Source organism: Trematomus bernacchii, unplaced genomic scaffold (genome assembly GCF_902827165.1).
Source record: "Trematomus bernacchii unplaced genomic scaffold, fTreBer1.1, whole genome shotgun sequence".
In the NCBI taxonomy this organism is placed as follows: Eukaryota; Metazoa; Chordata; class Actinopteri; order Perciformes; family Nototheniidae; genus Trematomus; species Trematomus bernacchii.
The window spans coordinates 935,367-956,711 of NW_022987698.1; the positions used below are offsets into that span (position 1 = coordinate 935,367).

Below are 21,345 nucleotides of genomic sequence, written 5' to 3' on the forward strand. Positions count from 1 at the left end.
GTGTTTCTTGTGTCTTTTTCATGGATGTGGATACATTGGGTAGGTGCCCAATGGGTGCAGGGGCCCATTAGGCCCTGGGAATTCGAAAAATCGTAAAAATATGTGTGGCTACTTGCCCACTAAAGATGGGTTGGGTGGTTTCTTTTTTTAGTAATAATTTGTCCATGTCCACTTGTTCTAAAGAAGAACATGGCAGCTGACTGGCCCAAGTAGGTACAAATGTGTGTATTCTCGCCAAGTAGAATGAGGCTTTGTCTGGAAGTATGTGTGAGTTCAGTACACTCTAAATGCTATATGTGGGGATATATGTAAGATCATTCCAAAAAATATTTTGAAGATATCAAAATTCCTGACTCAAATTGTTTTCTTTCTTTATTTGTAATGGCAGTTTACAATGTCGCCAGTTGTTGTGCCTGTTAACATTACAACAGCTTTCATACTGTGCAGTCACATGTTTATTTTGACTAAATAAAAAGTTTGCTGATAATTGAGTATTGTTTGTTATTGCAGTATTGCTACTTTTACTTAGTTATTCGTCCATCGCTATAAATCAACCTTTATTTAACAAATAAAGAAATATAAATGAATATGTTTTAAAATGACTGAATACATGAATATTACAGCATGTGCCAAAAAAGGTGCATACATTGATACAAAAGAGTACATTAAATAACATTATTTACATATTGGGAATAATATGGACATTATTAAACTGATACTCACTACATTGCATGATCTTCTAAAACACCCTGTTGAAGATTACCTATGAATGTACTATTCAGCACCACAGACTATAGAGTTACCATGCACACTTTGACTGATGCATGCAGTCACTGTCACAATCAAGCCCTTGGACAGAGGACTGGTAACAAGAGCAACTTCGAAGGAGCCTGCACACTTTGCAAAGTGTATCTACCTGCAGGCCTACATTTAGGATACAATGAATATTTCAGAGCATATTGGTATACTGGTAGGCCTATTAAGGTGGCGCTTTTTCGCAAAGAACAAAACCATACTCTATTCCCCCAGCTCATCAATAATCATTCGTCAAAGTTTTACATATACCCCTTTCACACCAACGGTGTTTCAGGGCCGGTTCGGTGCTGGTGCTTGAAAAGCACCGGGTTTTCCTGTTCACACCGCAGCGGAGCAGCGTCATAGCTCCGGAATCCGGTTCGTTTCGAGCACCAAAAAGTTGTCCGTCTAGAAGCAAGAACCGCATACGTCACGCTTACGTCGGAGGAGGGCGAGATTAACCTGAGCTAACACTTAAGGCGAGTACGGCAAATAAAAGTTGTAACAAGCAGTAGTGCTGAGCAAAGTGACTAGAACGCAACCACACACTTGTTAAAAAAAACACACTTTATAAAGTCAGGCAACACTAACGTGTGATTCTGTTTATTTGTACCTTACTTTGACCATCCGTTCGCTGTTATTGATCATTGTGGAGAGCAGGCAGACGTTTTGTTTGTTATTATAGCAGCTATCGGATGGAATCAATACATGGGCTGCACAGGTTGTCATGTCCGACTATCACAAGTAGAATCATAATGAAAAATACGTCGGTAAAAAGTGCCTGTAGAAAACTGCTTAGCAAGTAGTCAGTTTAGCTTCGGTTGCTATGCTAACATCACCCATGTTATACCAGAGAAACTTTCATAACAGCGTTGTGATGCCAAACAGCGTCAATTCAGACTGACACCAAACAGCGTCAATTCAGACTGACACACATTCACTTAAGGGGAACTGGGGATATGTATCAGCTGCTTGTGTGACAGTCAGACAGTGAATACTTTAGAGCCGTGTGAGCTAACCCGGAGCTAACGGGAGAATACACTCCCGTTGAAGAGCAGCCGGCCAGCACTGCAGCGGTCGGTAAATGCCGCTGAAACACATTAATAAACAATGAACCACGGCACTCTGGAGAAAAGTATAAGGTTGGAGAAGTCGTTATTTAATTTAATCTGGCTTCGTATGATTAAAAGCAACGCAGTCCCCGGCCCGTTGTTGTTGTGAGGTGAGCTCCGGCGTTGGGGAGAAACTCAGCGACGTAAACTGTGACGTCATGACGCAGCAGCGGCAGCACCAGTCGGGCTCTGAGCGGTGTGAAAAGAGCCGGCGCTAAACCGAAGAACCGGTTCTGAACCAGAAAAGCTCTAGCACGGAGCTTGAACCGGAGTTGCGTTGGTGTGAAAGGGGCAAGAGAGGTCCGTAATTTCATAAACATCCTCTGACATTGCCAGGCTGTGCTCAGACATTAGTTCAATACATAGGTGAAACACATCCTCATCACAAGGATAGTCCTTAAAACAACAGTGTTCTCGACATGTTTCAACCTTCATTTGATCAGCTGGCTGCAAGAAACTCTGAGCCCCATATAGGTCGGGAACCGCATACATTATGGAGGGACGACCATTGGGAGCCCGAGGGTTGTTGCTTGTTCTTATGCGATGGTCATTCCAGACAGCAACAATGTGATCAAGCTCCTCCTATATATTGGATAGAAAAATATTAAAAATGTTATATAACACTTTTTCTGTCTTTGCTGATAATAAATAGTTATTTAGGCTACTGTACCTGTATGGTATTTTGAAAGCAAAACTGGATCAAGGATTTGTCGAGGAAGCTGCCAACAAAATAGCCATCAGCCTTCATCTGGTCAAAATGGTCCATCCAAAATTGGGCGCATTCACTTCTCAAGGTGCCCCACCAGCGTTCAATCCGCTGATTCCCAGTACTTGGACCTAAAGTGACACACTCCATGCCATTCTCATCCTCAATGTTGTGCAAAAACTTTTGCATCTGTGCAACATGGGTATTCTCCGTACCGTGATCTAACCTTACTCTTTGTGGACAGCCATTGTTTTCAGTCACAGAATCTATAAAATAACCTGCAATAATACGAGGATCATTATTGGTTTTATATGCTTCCAGCCAGATCATTTTCCTTGAGAAGCCATCTATGCAGCCACTTATGCATATGCCATAAGGCTTTAATTTGTCGTATCCATCAATGTGCCACACGTAATTTGGCCCACGACTAACATACATACGTCGTCTCAAACGGTTACGTACACGTAGGTCAACCCCATTTCCGTCCATCAGTCGCAACAGTTGACGTACCGTTTCTCTGTCGGTAATTATACCGGACATCCAACATTTCTGGTGCATCCATCTGTAGCCATGCTGTTTGCCAGATGTTTGTAGCTGTTGTTCGATGAACGATGCCACTTCAGCTGCATCTGTCTTATTTCTTACGCCAGCCTCCTTAATGGAGGGACCTGCACAGTACATCACGGTATCATCCGCATAAAAATGTAAAGTAGCTTCATCCACATTTTCACCTAAACTGTTGATATATATGGAGAATAAAAGTGGACCTAAAACAGAACCTTGAGGAACACCATTAGCAATGTTTAACCACTCAGAAGACAGCCCATCAAAGTGAACACATTGGGACCTTTTAGAGAGGTAGTTCACAAACCACCCCACTGCATGGCTGGATATGCCAATACTGAGTAGCCTCTGCTTTAAGATGCGATGATCGACGGTATCAAACGCTTTGGAAAGGTCAATAAATAGAGCTGCACAACTCTGCTTATTATCTAAAATACTCGTAATGTCATTCACCACTTTCATTGTGGCAGTGATGGTGCTATGTTGCTTTCTGAAGCCTGACTGATGTTTAGACAGGATATCATTTTTACATAAAAACTCCTTTACTTGTTCACTCACTAGGCGTTCGAGCACCTTCGCCAGAACTGCCAAATTAGAGATTGGCCTATAGTTATTTAAAATAGTTGCCTCCCCTCCTTTTAGCAAAGGCAAGACATAAGCTGACTTCCATACTTTTGGAATTGTATTTGTGTTGAGGGAGAGGTTAAAAAGAGTAGTGAGAGGTAGAGCAATAAAATCTGCAGCTATCTTTAAAAAGAAAGGTTCTACGTTGTCCGGGCCGGCCGGTTTCTTAGGATCTAGCTTGGTTAAGGCTTCATGGACAACATTAACAGTAAAAGGAGTAAAACTGAAAGGGTTTTCCAAACCACATTGTTCAGAGTCACAGACTGTGGTGTTCACAGAAGCAGAGTTAGTCACAGAATCAAACAGAGAGCCACAGGACACAAAATGCTTATGAAAGCAATTTAGCATAGTGGCCCTGTCCGATATAGTGCCAGATGCTGTGGTAAGGCACGGAGGTAGCTCATTACGGATCTCACCGGTGGATATCGATTTTATGGCTTTCCAAAATTTCCTAGGATTATTTAGGTTTTCTGTGGTCACTGACAAATAGTACTTCGACTTAGCACTTTTGACATGTGAAGTGAAGCTATTCCTTAGCTGCCTAAAACGCAGCCATTCTACCTCTGAGCCTGATTTCCTAGCCTTTGCCCAGGCCTTGTTTCTCTCATGCAGGAGACTAGACAGTTCAGCAGAAAACCAAGGATTGTCTCGTCCCTTTACTCTAAATTTACGCAGGGGTGCATGTCTATCAATGATCTCCATAAAACCAAGATAAAAATAAGAACATGCAGTTCTACATCAGCACACAGATCGATTTTTCCCCAATCAAACCCAAACAGATCATGAACAAAACCCTGCTCCACAAAATGTTTTATGTCTCTCTTAATAATAATGCGAGGTTTAACCTTTTGGACCTTAGTGTCCCTAATTGTGGCTACAACACAGTGGTCACTCACATCATTCGCAAATACTCCCACAGATGAGTATTTATAGGGAACATTAGTTAGAATGAGATCAATTAGGGAGGATTTATTAGGGGACTAGGCGAGTAGACTGTCAACAATCTGAGTAACATTTAAAGAGATACAAAGGTTTTTTAAATCCTCTGATACTGCAGTTAACCAGTCCCAGTTAAAATCTCCAAGTAGCACTATTTCCTTGTAGTCAAGTTGCAATAAAAGATTTGCTAGCGAAGACAAGGAGTCCTTGACAGCTGAGGGGGGTCTGTAACAGCCCACCACCATGACCTGTTGCCCCTTTGCCACTTCTATATTTAAGGCTAAAAATTCGAATTGCTTACTGATAGATTTGGAAACTAATGTGGTTACACTGAACTTATTCTTAACATAAATGACAACGCCACCACCTTTATTAGGCCGGTCGGTACGATACACATTATAAGCATTTAAGGCAATGTCAGAGGCCAAAATAGATTTATTTAGCCATGTTTCTGATGAAACAATGACATCAGCGTCAGTCGAGCTTGCCCAAATGCGGACAAAATCTAGTTTACCTAACAGACTGCGCACATTCAAATGGATGAAACCCAACCCAGATCTAGCTTTAAAATCATCAGGAGTAGCGATCTGACTACTACTACTGGGCGGACCAGGGTTAGGTTGTACATTTCCTGACAGTAATAACAACAACAAAAACAGGCATCTTTTCCTCTTAATCGACACACATACAGTACATTGTCATCTACTTTAGAATCACCGGAAAAGTCTGCGAGAGAGTGATTTGAGCTTAAGAAGCAGTCCTGAAGAACCATCATCGCAGGAAAACAAAAAAGACAAACATATTTTGTCGAGCAGATTGTCTGTGACAAGGCAACCGGTAATTGTTTGTGTAACACATCCGAACCTTTGCAGGGGATGCCCACTGCGGGTGGCAGAACAGACCTGAATCCAGTAGACTTCTCAGGATGACTAGAGATCTTCTCATAGTCCAAAACAGTTAATAGGCACAGCAGAATCCCGATATGGGCCATTTTCCCAGACCAGCACACAGTATCCGCGATGTTCCTGGAGCAAATCAGCACAGCAGCAAAGGACAGGCGAAAGCAGCAGCGTGGAAGCGCTCCGGTCCCTCCGTGGTATCCCCGGGGTGAAAGGTCTCCTCAGCAAGCAGCACACGACACCGCAGCACACGACAGGTGGGAGCAGGCCTCCGCAACAGCAGAACCAGGACAGGTGGAAAGCAGACCCCAGCCGTGGTAAAATCCTCCTCCGCACAGCAGCACACGCCCGGTGGAAGCAGGCCAAGCCCGAAGCGTGGAGCCACTCCGTCTCTCCGCGACGACTCCGGGGTAAAAAAACCTCCTCAGCACAGCCGTACTCTACAGGTGGGAGCAGGCCTCCGCAGATCGCAGACAACAGACACCTGACAGGTGGAAAGCAGGCAGCAACAGGTGGAGCCGCTCCGTCTCTTCGCGACATCTCCGGGGTAAAAACCACCTCAGCACAGCCGTACTCTACAGGTGGGAGCAGGCCTCCGCAGATCGCAGATCGCAGATCGCAGATCGCAGATCGCAGACACCAGACAGGTGGAAAGCAGGCAGCAACAGGTGGAGCCGCTCCGTCTCTTCGCGACATCTCCGGGGTAAAAACCTCCTCAGCACAGCCGTACTCTACAGGTGGGAGCAGGCCTCCACAGATCGCAGATCGCAGATCGCAGACACCAAACAGGTGGAAAGCAGGCAGCAACAGGTGGAGCCGCTCCGTCTCTTCGCGACGTCTCCGGGGGAAAACCACCTCAGCACAGCCGTACTCGACAGGTGGGAGTTGGCCTCCGCAGACCGCAGACAACTAAAACTACTACTTGTATAAGCAGGGATGGCTAAATGTTTGTAAGCAGGAGAGCTAGATGCTAACAGATGCCAGATGCTAACAGGTAGTGGGAGCCTGTAAAAATTGTAGTGTCCGTAGGCTTAGTTTAATATTGTGTGATTCCTCCAAAACCACTAAAATGTCCTTATTTGTGAATCTGCGTCTAAAGTAGTCTTCAATTATAGTATTCATTAGTTCAGCTAAGTGTGTCCCACACACTTGCTATTGTTGCTTTGGTGTAAAGGGATGAAAGCTAATTTAAAAATTGCTCTTATATGAAAGTAAGTCATTATAATGAGATAGTAAGTCATTATAATGAGATAGCTAAGTCAATATAATGAGATAACTAAGTCAATATAATGAGATAACTAAGTCAATATAATGAGATATTAAGTCAATATAATGAGATAACTAAGTCAATATAATGAGATAACTAAGTCAATATAATGAGATAACTAAGTCAATATAATGAGATAACTAAGTCAATATAATTAGATAACTAAGTCAATATAATGAGATAACTAAGTAAATATAATGAGATAGCTAAGTCAATATAATGAGATAGTAAGTCAATATAATGAGATAACTAAGTCATTATAATGACTTACAGGATTTTTTCCTGTGGTGCAAACAGGCTTCCATACCTTCCAGCCTGAATTTGCCTGCTTTTGTTGACTTCGTCTCAGCTAGATGCACAGATGGTAGCAGCCCTCAGGCCCATTATGCTCACAGATGAATCTAAGCAAGGTACTTAATTGGCATGGTTTCACGTTCAGGCTGCATTGTGGACAGGGCTGGAGCCACTGCCTGCAGGAGAGGACACCGGGGAGCCTTGTCGTCTACAAAGCCCTCTGCTGGCTGAACATTATTGCCCCATCGCTGTGAGAGCTGCTCTGACAGGCTGCCTCTCCCCAACCACAGTACGATCCGAGTTACAGAAGATGCTTTCGACTCATGCCTCCATCCGCCATTTTCAGCAGATTGAATTTGAAAGCAGGTAGAGCACAAAAATCACAAGCCCCCGGTTACTTAAAGCAGGTAAGTGTGCGTGTGAACAGCCTAACCCCCCCAAAAACCTCTGACAGGCAACATTTAAGGAGAAAAAAGCCCGTACTCCGGTCAGCATCGGGAAGGAGAAAGAGAGGGGAGGGTAACAATAAGCTGCATCCTCCTCCAGGCGCTGCACGGTTTACAAACCCGGTCATTTTTAGGTTTTAGTCAACTTTTTCTGATGCACGGAGGCAAAACGCTTTAAAATCTGCTTTACGCCCACGCCGACATCTTTCCATGTGTTCCTTGAACTTTAGCTTGGAGGGATTTAAAAATGTCTCATCACAACTCCAGGAACAGTGGATTATAGAGAGAGACAAATCTAATGAATTTAAATGAACTGGTCAGTAAAAGTCCATGCATTATTGTCTTTGTTTAAAGAGGGTGTTAGGCCTACATAAGCTCGAGCACCACGATTCTAAGACAATAAGGTTTATTGTCTTAGATTACTCAGCTTTATTTGCTCTTTAAGATCATTTAACATCAGTAGTTACGTCTCTAAAGTCAAACGAAGCTGTTTAAGTATGTGGAATATTGTTTTTATTCATGAATTCAGTGTGATGTGTGAGCCCAGCCCCTCAACACATGGGCCAGTTTATTGTGCTCCTGAACAATTGGCTTTCCTGCCATTTGGTACCAAAATCAAGTAACTAAAGTAGAGCAGGTGGAAACATTTGAAACATTAGTATTTCAATTAGAGTAAGAGTATTTCTAAATGTACCAAGAGTTTCAAAATGTATTGAATCTTCTGATAATCAGGTAGTTGTTTAGCCATTTATTTGCCAGTGTCAGGGTAAATTGAAAGTCTATCATCACTTATTCAAAAAAAGAAGAAGAATCCTTTAATAAAGAAAGACATCAATTCAAACTAAATTGCACTAAAAAAACAAAACATTTCATACAGCGAATTCTACAATATGCATTAGGCAGAAATCTAAAAGATCTTGACGGCTGTCAGCTTTATTGAAAATATCATGATGTTAGGCCCTTTCTAACTGATGCTGAGCTCCTCTTGTTTTTTGGGCTTTCTATGAAAAAAGGCATTTTGGAGACATGTGAGAAAAAAGAGGGAAATGTCCGCATTTGATAAGTTGAAAATGGATTTTTCTGCCTTTTTAAAAAATGTACTTTACTTTTTAAATGACTTTAAAGATTAATCCATAATCAAAATGTTCAATAAGTTGTGGTTCCAAAAAGCCTCCCAAAACTCTCATTACAGTTTGCTGGACCAGCTGTCAGGTCTTATATGAAAATAAGTCAAAGTAAATATTGTTCTGGTGTCATTTATGTTTCAGTGAATTATACTTTCAGTGTTTTTTACTTTTAGGTTGCCTTTACAGGGTTGCAGTTATACACCTTTGTAATACATACAATTTGATAGCATGAATCCAACATTGTTGCTCTTTTAACTGCTAACTTTACACTTTTCTTACAGTTTATGTGATGACACTCCAGTAAGACTTACTGCACACCGTCTTGTGGAAACCTATCTTTACAGGTAAAAATATCTACCTGTTGTATTCTATAAAATTAGATTATCATCTATGATGCAAAGCATTAATTAACATACCATTCTTGTGGGCATTGCAGACCATGGCTTGTACTGGAGGGGTGGTGGAAAGTCTGGATACAATTCCAGCTCATGTGTGGAAGGGTTTACCTGACTGCTTGCATCTGGGACCTTCCGCTATAAATCCAAACCGTGTCGGTGAGTACAAAAACTCTAACAACCGTTTTATCAAAAATGTTGATGTGCATCTGCTTTTCAATGATGTACAACTTTGAAAATAACTTCCAGCAGCAGATGAGTGAAACGCAGTGAGACCAGACTGTGTCGGAAAAGGAGGATGATGATGAACTTTTTACACAAATGGAGAGAGTGTAAACAAAAGTCAATTTGAATGTTAGTTCTGTCAAAAGGCTTTTAGTATTTTCAGACACAATTTAGGGAGCATATTTGGATATATTACTCTGAAATCCTGGTAAACAACCAGGCCAGGCCGTGTTAGGCCACACATGCAAAAACAAAAGTCACAAACACACAAGAATACTATTTGCCAAGTGATATAAGCCAGAAAGTTAAACATAATAAATTACATAAGCCCAAGTATATTCATTACATATTATTTTTAACACCATATACCCAGTTGAGACAAAGTATGTGGTGACATTAAATGAGTTTGTTTCCGTCATTGTCAAAACCTTGAAAAACAAATGATACTCTTCACCTTCATCTCCTGTCAAACATTAAGTACATATTTAAATGTAGGGTTTCTAGTCTTTAGTTTTCATAAACTTTATCCTGCCAATCCTGGAGATCCATTTCTACTTAAGTCTTAAATCACTCTCTTAATGTGTACATACACTGATTAAATGTCAACATAATTTATCATGTGCTTTAGCAATATATGTAAATATAAATTGTTTCTTTATTCTTATTTTCAGGTGTCTGGGCCACTCGGGCAATCCCTAAAGGCAAGAAGTTTGGCCCATTTGTCGGAGAGAAGAAAAAAAGGTCCCAGGTGACCAGTAATGTATACATGTGGGAGGTATGTTACAGGCTGTTCTGTTGGCTTCGTTCCCAAAAAAACTCCTACACCATTATGTACGTAGTCACTGCGTAGCTAAAACGAGCCCAACTACATTCTTACAAACTTTTGTCACCTGTAAACGCTGAATGATGAATTAATACAAACAAATAAAGTTTGAACTAATGTTTTGAAGGAACTTGAAGAAACCCTTACATTGCTATGACATCCTTCCTACCCAGGTCTTTGCAGAGCTATATCAAATTGTTTGTGTATCTATGTCCTGTAGGTTTATTTCCCAGCGCGAGGATGGATGTGTGTTGACGCCACAGACCCCATGAAGGGGAACTGGCTGCGATACGTCAACTGGGCTCGCTCCACTGAAGATCAGAATCTTTTCCCTCTGGAGATCAACAAAGCCATTTACTACAACGTTTTGAGGGTGGGTGAAAAAGACATCCATACTGGACAGCCTACTGGTCCTACAACCAGGGCCATATTGAGGATTATATAATGAATACGCAGATGGAGGAAAGGTATTCTTGGTTTGGATTGTTATTGTAATCTAAGTCATTTTAAAAACTAGCATTCCATTTCTTTGTCACCCTATAGCATTTTTTTCCATCTCATAAATCATGACACATTTCTCTCCCTAATAATTTACTTATTTAAACATTAGAAGTACTATAATAGGATATATAACGCATATAAACATTACATAATTGGATGATAATGTGTCAGTGGTTAATAAGTGTTTTTTAAACCATATATAAACATTATTTGAATGGCCGTTATGAAGTTGCAATTGTGTTTAAAATACCTTGGTAAATGCTTGATAAATAGTTTGTAAAGCATCTATAGACATTATTTGGATAGTAAATAACTTGTCAATTAATGTTATGATCTCGATGATAATTCGAGCATTAGCATGACTATTAATCAGTAAACGTGATTGATCATCAGTTAATTCTATGTTAAAAGTACATTTAAGAATGGTTATTGTTACTACCTCTGATGTGTTGTATGTAGTTTAACACCTAATAAGATTAATGTAAAAGTGGTTAATGCAGTTACGGTTGTCTAATCCCTTTTTATAATTAACGTGCCATCAATATATATGAGCACCATTAAATAATATAGATAGATAGATTGATAGATACTTTATTCATGCAAAATTGGGAAATTATATTGTTACAGCAGCAATATGTTCAGGCATTCAAATATTTAAAAAGTGGATTAAAGTATATCAATCATAAAATAAATATAAACAGCATATCTACATATAACATATATAGTAGAAAATCCATACATCACAAAGAATACACAATATAACATATTCTACATAATTTAGAATGTGCTATAAAATACCAATAGACCCAACAAAAAGACGTTTACTAGAATAGCATAAACATACACAATGCAGACTATGGTGAAAACACTGTCAAATCCCCATGCCCCCCTAGACAGATAAGATGCACAGTGGCCCTAATATCCCCCTTGCCTCTCAGCAAGCCGGGCTGTGATTGGTGGCCGACCTCATCTCTCATTGTTGCAGCCTATCGGGCCGGGAGAGGAGCTGCTGGTGTGGTACACTGTGGAAGACAACCCCGAGATAACAGCTGCACTGGAGGAAGAAAGAGCCAGCAGTCTGAGCAGGAACAACTTACCCAAGGCGAAGCGAGGTGAGGCCTGTACTTACTCTAACCGAGATGCAGCTCGGCATTAACCTCCTACGTGTGTGCCGATCACATGCCACAGTAACTTAGCCACGAATTGATTTCCTTGCAGCCCAGTCGAAGTTGTAACAGGCGAGCTAGCTTAGCTACGAATGAAGGAAGGCTAGTGGTAGCTAACGTTAACGCGATGTGTGGGGCTCTGTCTACTTTCATACCCGACATTATATGTAATGTAGCTCTAAATAACGACCGATTAGCCAACTCGTTTCTAAAAAATACACAGTTTTAGCAGTTATACGATCACCTGGGCAACTTTTCGGCAGCTTTTCCTCCTCCTCTGGGTCCTGACGTTGTCGAGGATGTGACCTTCCTTGAGTTCCTAAAGCATGAAAGCCATCCATCGGCGAGCCTCTGTACTTGATGATGGCCTAGCAGGTTAGCTAACTAGCCTGCTGCATGTATCCAACTGTAGGCTAATGTAACCGCATGTACTGGATAACAACCTATACTTTAACTGTTATATGTTGTGGAGAGTGTTTAAAATTACCTCTCACGTCGTGTTGGGTCCAGAATAACCAGTTCATCGAGTTGTCAGACTTGGTGTTGCCTGCTAGCATGAGGCTAAAGGGCTAATGTCTGAACACACGGATGTCCCGGTGTACAGGAACAGATGGCAAACTGTGTGGAGTAAATTATAGTTATTATTAAAAAAGCTGTGCATTTAATCGATATGTTGAAAATACAGGTTAACACAATGGTTCATAATAGGTCGGTGTTTGCTTTGTTTGATAGCGTCAACACTTGCAACATCAAAACAACACTTGAGACTAATGACGCCACTCGAACAGTGCTTCGTCCTTTTTAGTAAATGTTGTTTCTAATATATTAATGAATACTGAAAAACGCAACATATACAATTAACTAATTGTAAGACAAAGTCAACATGGCTGCTTTATGTCACAATAATAAAAAAAATAGAATGAACTTTGGACATGGTGTTTTGGATAATGTGGGGTATTCAATGCAGGACCATGAACTAGAGGACAAAGTGATGAACATATTTATCTGGAGTATCTGCTGGACTTGTATACAGGGTTAAACTATCTGTCTTCAATATGTGGCATGGTGTTGTGTAGTTTGTTGCAAAATGTGGTAATATTATATGACAATACTGCGAAAACTGTATAGATAATATGCAGCTAAATGCTTGCAAATGTTATTTAGAGACACTATTTCTGTTTAGTTTAATTATTCAAAACAACAGTCAACTCATAGAAAGTGTTGAAAACTCAATATGAGGCCTGTTGGCAGAGTTTTTATTTTAAATGTACATGCCTTTTCAATGTGTTTTGTGTACTTTTTATGCAACCTCCAGCACACCAATGACACTCGCATCTGTACTTAAAGTTAACTGTGATGAAGTTAGCCTACCTATCCTAGCTTCATCTGACTATCACACACAATTCATGTTACCTAATAATTTCAGTTGGTGAATTTGTGCAGTGCCTGGTGGATTATAATACAGTAAAGGCTTGGGCCCTTTTAATGGTAGCTCAGTATAACATGTTAAGGTAGTTGTGTTGCCTCTGTAGATTTAGCAGAAAGCCTGTGACCATGCTGGTCAGATGACTGACCTGCAGCATGTGTTTCTCTGGTATGAATTGGGCTTTGTAAGCCAGAGAAGTGCACCTCAAAGTGAGTTTAGTGGGTTAGGCTGGTATACTGAGCCTACAGTCAGAGATTTTATATAACAAAGGGGGGCTTTTTTAACTTGGTTATACGGCCATGGTAATTCATTTTACCTGGTGAGGGCCAGTTTATTTAAAATGGTAAAAAAATAAGAAGCTCCTTTTGACTTATCAATTTCTTTTTTAGAAATAGTGCCACTCTGTATTCGTGATAGTAATTCATGAATTAATTATTAATTCTTGATATGCGTTGAGTATGCGTCAACGTCACATTTGTAATGAAATAGAACAAAGTTCAGCCATTACATTAGCACAAATCAAACACATCGAGTGAATACCGAAGAAGGAAACCAAGGTTAAATGTCAAAAGACACACAAAATGTCAGTTTTTACTTATAATTGTTGTCTACACTTTTCATGTCTTTGCTCTTGACCAAGTCTAATACAACGCAATGTGTGTGTTTGCTTGCAGCCAGAAAAAAGCTGCTGGATACAGCCAGGCAGGCTGGTTTGGGTGGAGACAAGAAAACAAAAGTAACCAAACCATCTGTCAGGGAGATGTGGGATGGGGAAAAAAGTAAGTTGACTTTATTTTTCTAAATAAGGAGCATATTTACATTTGTTCACCTTCTCTCACTTAACATGTCTTAGGAGGTTACTTATTGTTTGAAGATGGTTAACTGTAAACTGACATTCCTGAAATGATTTGATGAAATAGCATACCTTGACACTTCTGATCAATTGTTTACAGGTCTGAAGGAGGAGGATGAGAGGCCATCAACTTTAGCACCCTCACATAAACCCCAGGCAACCCATCCGAAGGCAAGCATTGACCATAAGGAGGTGGAGGACATGTCAGCAGTGATGACGGACAGGGGAAATGGGGAGGAAGAAGAAGATGAAGAGGAGGAGGATGCTGATGGTTACGAAGGATCGGGTGAAGTGCAGCAGCAAACTGCTCAGCATTCACATGTGGCTGTTTCCATGCAAAATAAGCCTCCTGGCTCTTTACTTACTGGTGTTGAAGAAAGCCATAATTACTCGCAGGGAAAGTTAGATTCTAGAGAACCAGAGCCGGATCCTGATCTTGAGCTCGACCCCGACCTTGAGGGTGACCTAGAGGGTGAGTCATATCCCTGTCAGCACTGTGAGCGTCACTTCTCCACCAGACAGGGTCTGGAGCGTCACATACACATCCATGCTATCACTAATCAGCAATCGCAAATGTTCAAGTGCCGGTACTGCAGCAAATCCTTCGGCTCACAGGTGGGGCGGCGGCGGCATGAGAGGAGGCATGAGAGTGGGCTTAAGAAAAAGCCGGGCTCTCTGGCAGGGACAGCCAGTTTACTCAGTCCTGTGATGCAAACTGATGGTTCAAGTCCGGACTGCACCAGTCCAACAAGTCACTATATAGCCATAGGGTCCCAGTTTACTGGAGTACCTCTGCACAACGCTGACATGCAGAGAAAGGAAATAGGGCCTTATGCTGACCGTCCCTTTATATTGGATGAAAATGGGGAGTCAAAGGAGCTCCATCCCTGCAAGTATTGCAATAAAGCATTTGGCACACACACCAACATGCGCCGACATCAACGGAGAATACATGAAAGGCACCTGCTACCTAAAGGAGTTCGCAGGAAAGGCATGCTGCTTCAAGAGGCTTCAGTGCAGAAACGGCAGCAGCCTGACGAGTCCCCCAGCACCAGCCCCCCGACTGTCTACGTGCCCAGTGCGGACACAGAAGATGAGGTAGACAGGGATGATTACGCAGTTGACATATCCAAAAACATATCGGAGAATTTGAGCTTCTACATTGACGGCAAGATTGTGTCCACCAGTTCAGTGAGCAGCTGCGAGGTGATAGAGGTGGACTCCAGATCTGCAGCTCTGTTTGGTCTGGACACGGTCATCCTCAGCCCTGATCAGATCAGTCAGGCGCTAAAGATGGAGGGGAGAACGAGTGCCGCTAGGCATGTCTCCAACATCGGCCAGCCAGCAGCAAAAAGAAGAACATCTACGCCCCCATTTGTTCCCAGCCTTAAAGTGGAGTCCGAATCAGCGACGTTCACAGCCTCTTCATCCTCCTCCTCTTCCTCCACATCGTCCTCATCTAACCTACTAGTGAGTAGTCTGTTTCAACAAGCTGCCGATTCATCAGCATTTCAACGAGAGAAAACCGTGTATCTATCACCTAAGCTCAAACAGCTCCTTCAGACACAAGACATTCAGAAATCCACCCTCACCCTGATAACAGAAAGCCATAGACTGGCCTCCCCGCTGTCGGTGACGCCGCTGCCAGGGGCTTCAGGCAGGTTTAAAAGAAGAACATCCTCTCCCCCTTCGTCTCCACAACTTAGTCCTGCATGTAAAACAGAGAGCTGTAAACCCGAGGTGGTGAGCTCATTCGCCCTCAAGGTGCCAAAGGTGGAGAGCCGCTGCGCCTCCCCTCCTGGGATTCTACTGGACAAGGAAGATGGAGACAGCCTGAGCCTCACTGAGAACGATATGCACGGCCAAACCTCATCTAATAGCGGTGGAAATTCTTGTAATCAGCAGCCCTTGGATCTGTCGAACTCCGTCAGTAGGAGGAGGGACAGCTCGACGAAGGTGCTGGGGGATTCAGCTCTGGATTTAAGCTTTCATCGGAAGAGCAACGCTGAGCTTGAATCCAAGGGAAGTCCAGCTCCACAGCCCCCGACAAAAAAGAGAAAGCCAAACACCAGTATGCTTGAAAAAGTGCTGATGAATGAGTATTTAGGTCTGCCTTTGCCAGGAGAGGAGGGCCCCTCAGCCATACCCAATTTAAACTGTTTCCCCACTCGCTCTCCAAACGTTGCTTTAGAAACGCCCCACCCCCCCCCACCCTCTTTGACCCCTGTCACCATGAACCCCTCTTCCCCTGGCAACTCCAGTATGACATCTCCTACTCCGCCTCCACCTCTACTGCCTACCATACCTTCTCCACCGGCTATGCCTAGCTCGCCTCTTTCTCAACCTTTAGACTCCCCTGCAGCGAGACCTCTTCCTGTCCTCTCACCGAAAATGTCTCCGAGATCAGATGAAGACATGTCAGAGTCGGAGGAGAATTTGTTTGCTGAAGAAAACAAAGAAGAGGAAGAGAACCATATCTCTAAGCCACTGGACTCCCCAAACACTCCACTTAAAGATCCTCTCAATAGTTCATCGGCATCAAGCCCTCCTGAGTCGACTTCAGAAGATCTGTCCACTACGGAGGATGTTTCTTTGACTTGCAACAGTCTGTTAAATAACAAAATGAACCAAAACCAAGACTCGGAAGCAGAGAAATCTCTTCCTGCTTCTCCAGAATCCACATCTCCCTCACCATCTCCTCCCCCTGCCTCACATGATCCATCACCATCACTGGTTTCACAGGCCTTGCCTCAGATTAAGATAAAAGAAGAGCCTCAGCACTGCACAGATGAGCTGCCAGTTATGAATCACGCACCTCAGGATGAAGTCAACTCTTCACCTCACTCTGCCGCTCCCAATAAACCGTCTGATAAAACCTCGGAGGCAGAAAAGGTTGACTCGGCATACTGCAAGACTTTTGTGTGTAACGTCTGCGAGGAGCCGTTCAACTCCATCAAGGAGCTCAGTGGACATATCACGGAGCACGCTGCTGATTGGCCCTTCAAGTGTGAATTCTGTGTGCAGCTGTTTGAAGACGCCCCGGCCCTGCTGGCTCACCGCTCGGCACTACACGGAGTGGGCAGGATCTGTGTGTGCTCTGTTTGTTCCAAGGAGTTTGCATTTCTCTCTAACCTCGAGCAGCACCAAAAAGATCTGCATCCAAGCGAGATGTGTTCACACACCACTGTGGAGAGCGGCAAGCTTAGGCCACAGAACTACACGGATCCATCCAGAGCCAAAGAGGAGAGCAGTCCCTCAACACCAGCACCAGAGACAACAAATGAAGCTGCTCCACACAGTGATGCTGATGTAGCAAAAGAAGAGCCCGATGTTAATGGCAATCATGCAGATGAGGGGGCGGAGGACCCCAATGAGGAGCTGTACACTACAATAAAGATCATGGCCTCAGAAGGAGGCAAGCCTAAAGGCCCAGATGTTCGCCTCGGCATTAACCAACACTACCCCAGTTATAAACCCCCACCCTTTCCTTATCATAGCCGTTCCCATGCTGGCTCTGTAGCCTCGGCCACAAACTTCACCACCCACAACATACCACAAACTTTCAGCACTGCCATACGCTGCACCAAGTGTGGCAACAGCTTCGACAACATGCCCGAACTGCACAAGCACATTTTGGCTTGTGCCACTGCCAGTGATAAAAAACGCTACACTCCCAAGAAAAACCCCATCCCCCTCAAGCAAATAGTAAAGAGTCCCAACGGAGTGGTGTCGCCCTCAGCAGCCATCGCAGGCCAGAGTCCTTTCCGTAGGATGGGTCAGCCAAAGAGACTGAACTTTAATCAAGATAATGGTAAAACAAAAATGAGTGCGCTCAGTAAGAAGAAAAACCAGCTGGTCCAGAAGGCAATTTCACAGAAAAACAAAGCTGCCACTACTGCAAAGAAGGCTATTGTTAAGGTTGAAGAAGAGCAGGCCTCTAATGTTTGCCCCCACTGCAGTCGGGAGTTTACTTATCCTGCAAGTCTCAATAAACATATGGCAGTCAGCTGTCCCATGAAGCCCGTTGTTAAAAGAGGCAAGAAAGGTCTAGCTGAGGTGAAAAAGGAGCCAGTGTCTGCGGTTGATAAAAACATGAATCTTAGAAAGAAAGCTTCAGACTGTGAAATACCGCAGGCAGAGCTGGAGCCCAAACCTCTGGGAAAGACCAGAGCCCGTAGCTCAGTGGCAGCGGACCCCGAACCCTCTCAGACAAGCAAGGCAAAACCGGCGGCTGCGCTGAGCAAACTAAAGAGGCCTGCCTCCTTCCCAGTGCCACTTTCTGCCAGCAAGAAAACAAAAAAAAGTGAAGCTCAGTCTCTACCTCCCACCCCCTCAGACCCAGACACTCCCAGCGAAGCAGCGCCACAACGGCCAGCCATGAGGATGCAGCGCATGGGCAAAGAGGCAGCACCCAAGAGATTATCAGAGGCCAAATCTCCACCACAGCCGAAGAAAGAGGAGCGGTTCTCCCTTCGAACGAGAGTAGGGGGTCCGGTCACCAGGAGACAGATGGTCAACACGGCTCCTTCTGCTGAGGCGAAAGCAGAAGAGCCACCAATTCAAGAGCCAAAAGAGACTCAGGTGAGACATCGCACATTTCTTTGACATTTTAAAAACCAACAACAACAAAAAACATAGTTTGTCTACCAAAATAATCACGATCACCACATTTTCTAAATGCAAAATCTCCTGCTCAGTTTGTCAACATTCTGTAATTCTTTAACAAAAACAGAGTATAAAAATAAATAGGTTATTGGTGCTGTTTTCAGATAAACACGTGGATAAAGTAGTTCCTCATGGGTTCATATTTGGAAATTAAACTTTGGTTATGCCTGATTAAAGTCCCGTACTGAAACGTTTTAATAAATACATTTTTTTAACAGAAAAAAGTGCAACATGTTTTTTCACCTGTCAAGCTGTAATCTTCACACTTGAATTTATGAACAAATTATGAAAGCATGTTTACGTGCCATGTGTCATACATTTTGTATCTTTTCTTTCTGTGATAGTCTGTACTATCATTGCAACTTTACATAGCTCTTTGTTGATCAACTTGTTCTTGTGTTGTGTTGCAGGAGGTGCTGATGAAGTGAGCTCTGTGGACACTTTGAAGCTCTTCCTGGGTCACTGGTGCTCACCTCTCAGGCAACGCTCTGGACTAATCACGGCACTGACAGCACTGAGGGAGACCTCTGTGGTGGGCTTTTTCACTCATAGCAAGTGAAGTCTGCTTCTCTTAACTGCCTTTGCTGGATTTAAGGAGGGAACTCTTTATCTTCCACCGATCTTCTGAACTGAACTGAGCCTCAATTTTAGCCAGCCTTGCAAAAAAAGGAAAAATAAACTGTAAATGACAATGAGTTAATATATACAATACGTGTCATAACTTGACCCAAAACAGTAAAATTAGGGCTCCGTTATGTTGGGAAGCTGATATATTGCAAATGGCAATCATGTATCAGTTAGGGTTGGGGAAACTTGTTTATTCTTTCGTTCTGTATTTTCCCCTTTTTGTTGTTTAGATTTTTGGATGCTTCCAGAGTCTCTTAATGCATGTGCAGAATAGAGTATAAACTAGATTAAGCCAATTTCCATGTCTCTCCCTATGGGCACCTACTTCAGTTTATACATGATTTGCAAAGTATGTATGTTTTGATTTAAATTTCTGTAGTCATTATATGTAGATTATATCTTTATTGGCATATTTTGTTTGGGAAACAAAAATGAAAATGGCAGTTAATCACTGCAACAATTGGTCCTCAGGAACACTGTATATGTGTGTGGTAAGTATGTGTATGATTATAGTTGGATGTGTGGCCTGACAGCTATTCCTTTGGATAAATCTCAAGTTTGTCTCATGTTTTTACTTGCCTTCTCATACTCTTGTTTATCTGACGTTGGCAGTTAATTCCAGTTGTAAAATGATGGGAATTGTGTTGTAGTTTCCTTTAAAATATTGTCCTTCTTGAAAATAACTTTTTAATATCACTCATTGAGCTCAGTGTTTCTCACAGCACTTTAAAACAACCTGCCAAAATGTCTAGCTGGATCAATACGATTGGCTTACTTAAACGTGAATAATGGAATGTATTCAGGTCTGTTGCACTTTGCAGACCCTGGTAATTTGCACCAAATTGGTTCAAATCATTAATCTGAATTCAAATACAACTTGAACAGCAATCGAATCTCGAAGTTTTTGGCCCCTGTAATAATTTTACACAAGAAATTACACAAACAACTTTTTGTATGCCATATGCACGAAAACTCAAATCCTCAAATACGTTGAATGCAGCCGTGTTTTTATTCTTTTGTTTGTCCGTTGGACGTGTGAAAAGTTGTTTCATGTGTTGTTTTCTTTACAAGAGACGTGTCACCGTAATGTAACTAAACCTTCATTCATTTTAGGACAAAGTCATCATTGTGAGTTAATCTATTTGGTAATTCTGTACCAATCAAATGCTTTATATTTTTGATTTATATTCTCCTGTAGTCACCACAATTGCTCACCCTTTTCCATATTCATAATCAGTACCACAGAGATGGCAGACACACAGCCAGTGCTTAACCGCTTGTAGCATGTTATGGAAAAAGTTAATTGAACAATATGATTTGAAGCTAATTTATATTTCCACGAGAAATCTTCAAGTTTGCCTTTCAGCATCAAGATTATGTATTTAAGGATGAACAAAGACAACAATCCCGAATGACCTCAAGTAAAACATTGCTGTAATTGATATAATAAAAAAAGGTTTTTCAATTTGTGTAAAGGTTTCAATTGTTTTTGTTACATATACCTAAATCTGCAAGAGATTGAATCCAAGCAGATGGAAATTGAATGGGTATGAATTGTCTTCTAACATTGATCCAGTTCCAATTCCACTCATTAAATGTCCATACTCTTTGTTAAAGGAGTTTTGAAGTTAATGATAGTGTGTACATTATTATGATGTAGTTTACTGGTTGTGTAAAAATTAAGGATTACTGTTCAGAATATGATTAACTGGCTCGGACACCTAAGGGCTATTTAATCACTGAGTCTTCTTTTATTTTAATATAATAGATGGAGCTGCCTCTGCGGCTATAATAAAGTTTTACCAGATTACATTTGCTGATTGTCTTCTCAATTTACAGCCTGTCAGGGTTCTTCTGGGATATGAAAGAGGAATTTTAGTTTCTTATTTTT

General features: G+C 42.1%; 1 protein-coding gene across 2 annotated transcripts; it reads left to right on the forward strand.

The window, feature by feature from the left end:
- Window positions 1-7,533: 7,533 nt before the first annotated feature.
- Window positions 7,534-20,923, forward strand: prdm2b (PR domain containing 2, with ZNF domain b). 2 transcript variants are annotated; one of them, XM_034138795.1, is made up of 9 exons: window positions 7,534-7,607; window positions 9,055-9,117; window positions 9,210-9,327; window positions 10,065-10,168; window positions 10,437-10,589; window positions 11,703-11,829; window positions 13,984-14,088; window positions 14,263-18,743; window positions 19,238-20,923. In XM_034138795.1, exons 3-9 carry the CDS (start codon window positions 9,213-9,215, stop codon window positions 19,253-19,255), a joined length of 5,103 nt encoding a protein of 1,700 aa, XP_033994686.1. In that variant the 5' UTR covers window positions 7,534-7,607; window positions 9,055-9,117; window positions 9,210-9,212; the 3' UTR covers window positions 19,256-20,923. The 2 variants fall into 2 exon arrangements, with proteins under 2 accessions (XP_033994686.1, XP_033994687.1); XM_034138796.1 differs by lacking the exons at window positions 7,534-7,607; window positions 9,055-9,117; window positions 9,210-9,327; ... (1 more) ...; window positions 10,437-10,589; window positions 11,703-11,829 and adding an exon at window positions 11,856-12,258.
- Window positions 20,924-21,345: the final 422 nt, after the last annotated feature.

Excerpts from the sequence above, each read along its gene's own strand:
- prdm2b (XM_034138795.1), top strand. The coding sequence starts at position 9,213 with ATGGCTTGTACTGGAGGGGTGGTGGAAAGTCTGGATACAATTCCAGCT. Across the intron at positions 11,830-13,983 it reads CTTACCCAAGGCGAAGCGAG|CCAGAAAAAAGCTGCTGGAT; the intron begins GTGAGGCCTGTA and ends GTTTGCTTGCAG. Across the intron at positions 14,089-14,262 it reads GATGTGGGATGGGGAAAAAA|GTCTGAAGGAGGAGGATGAG; the intron begins GTAAGTTGACTT and ends AATTGTTTACAG.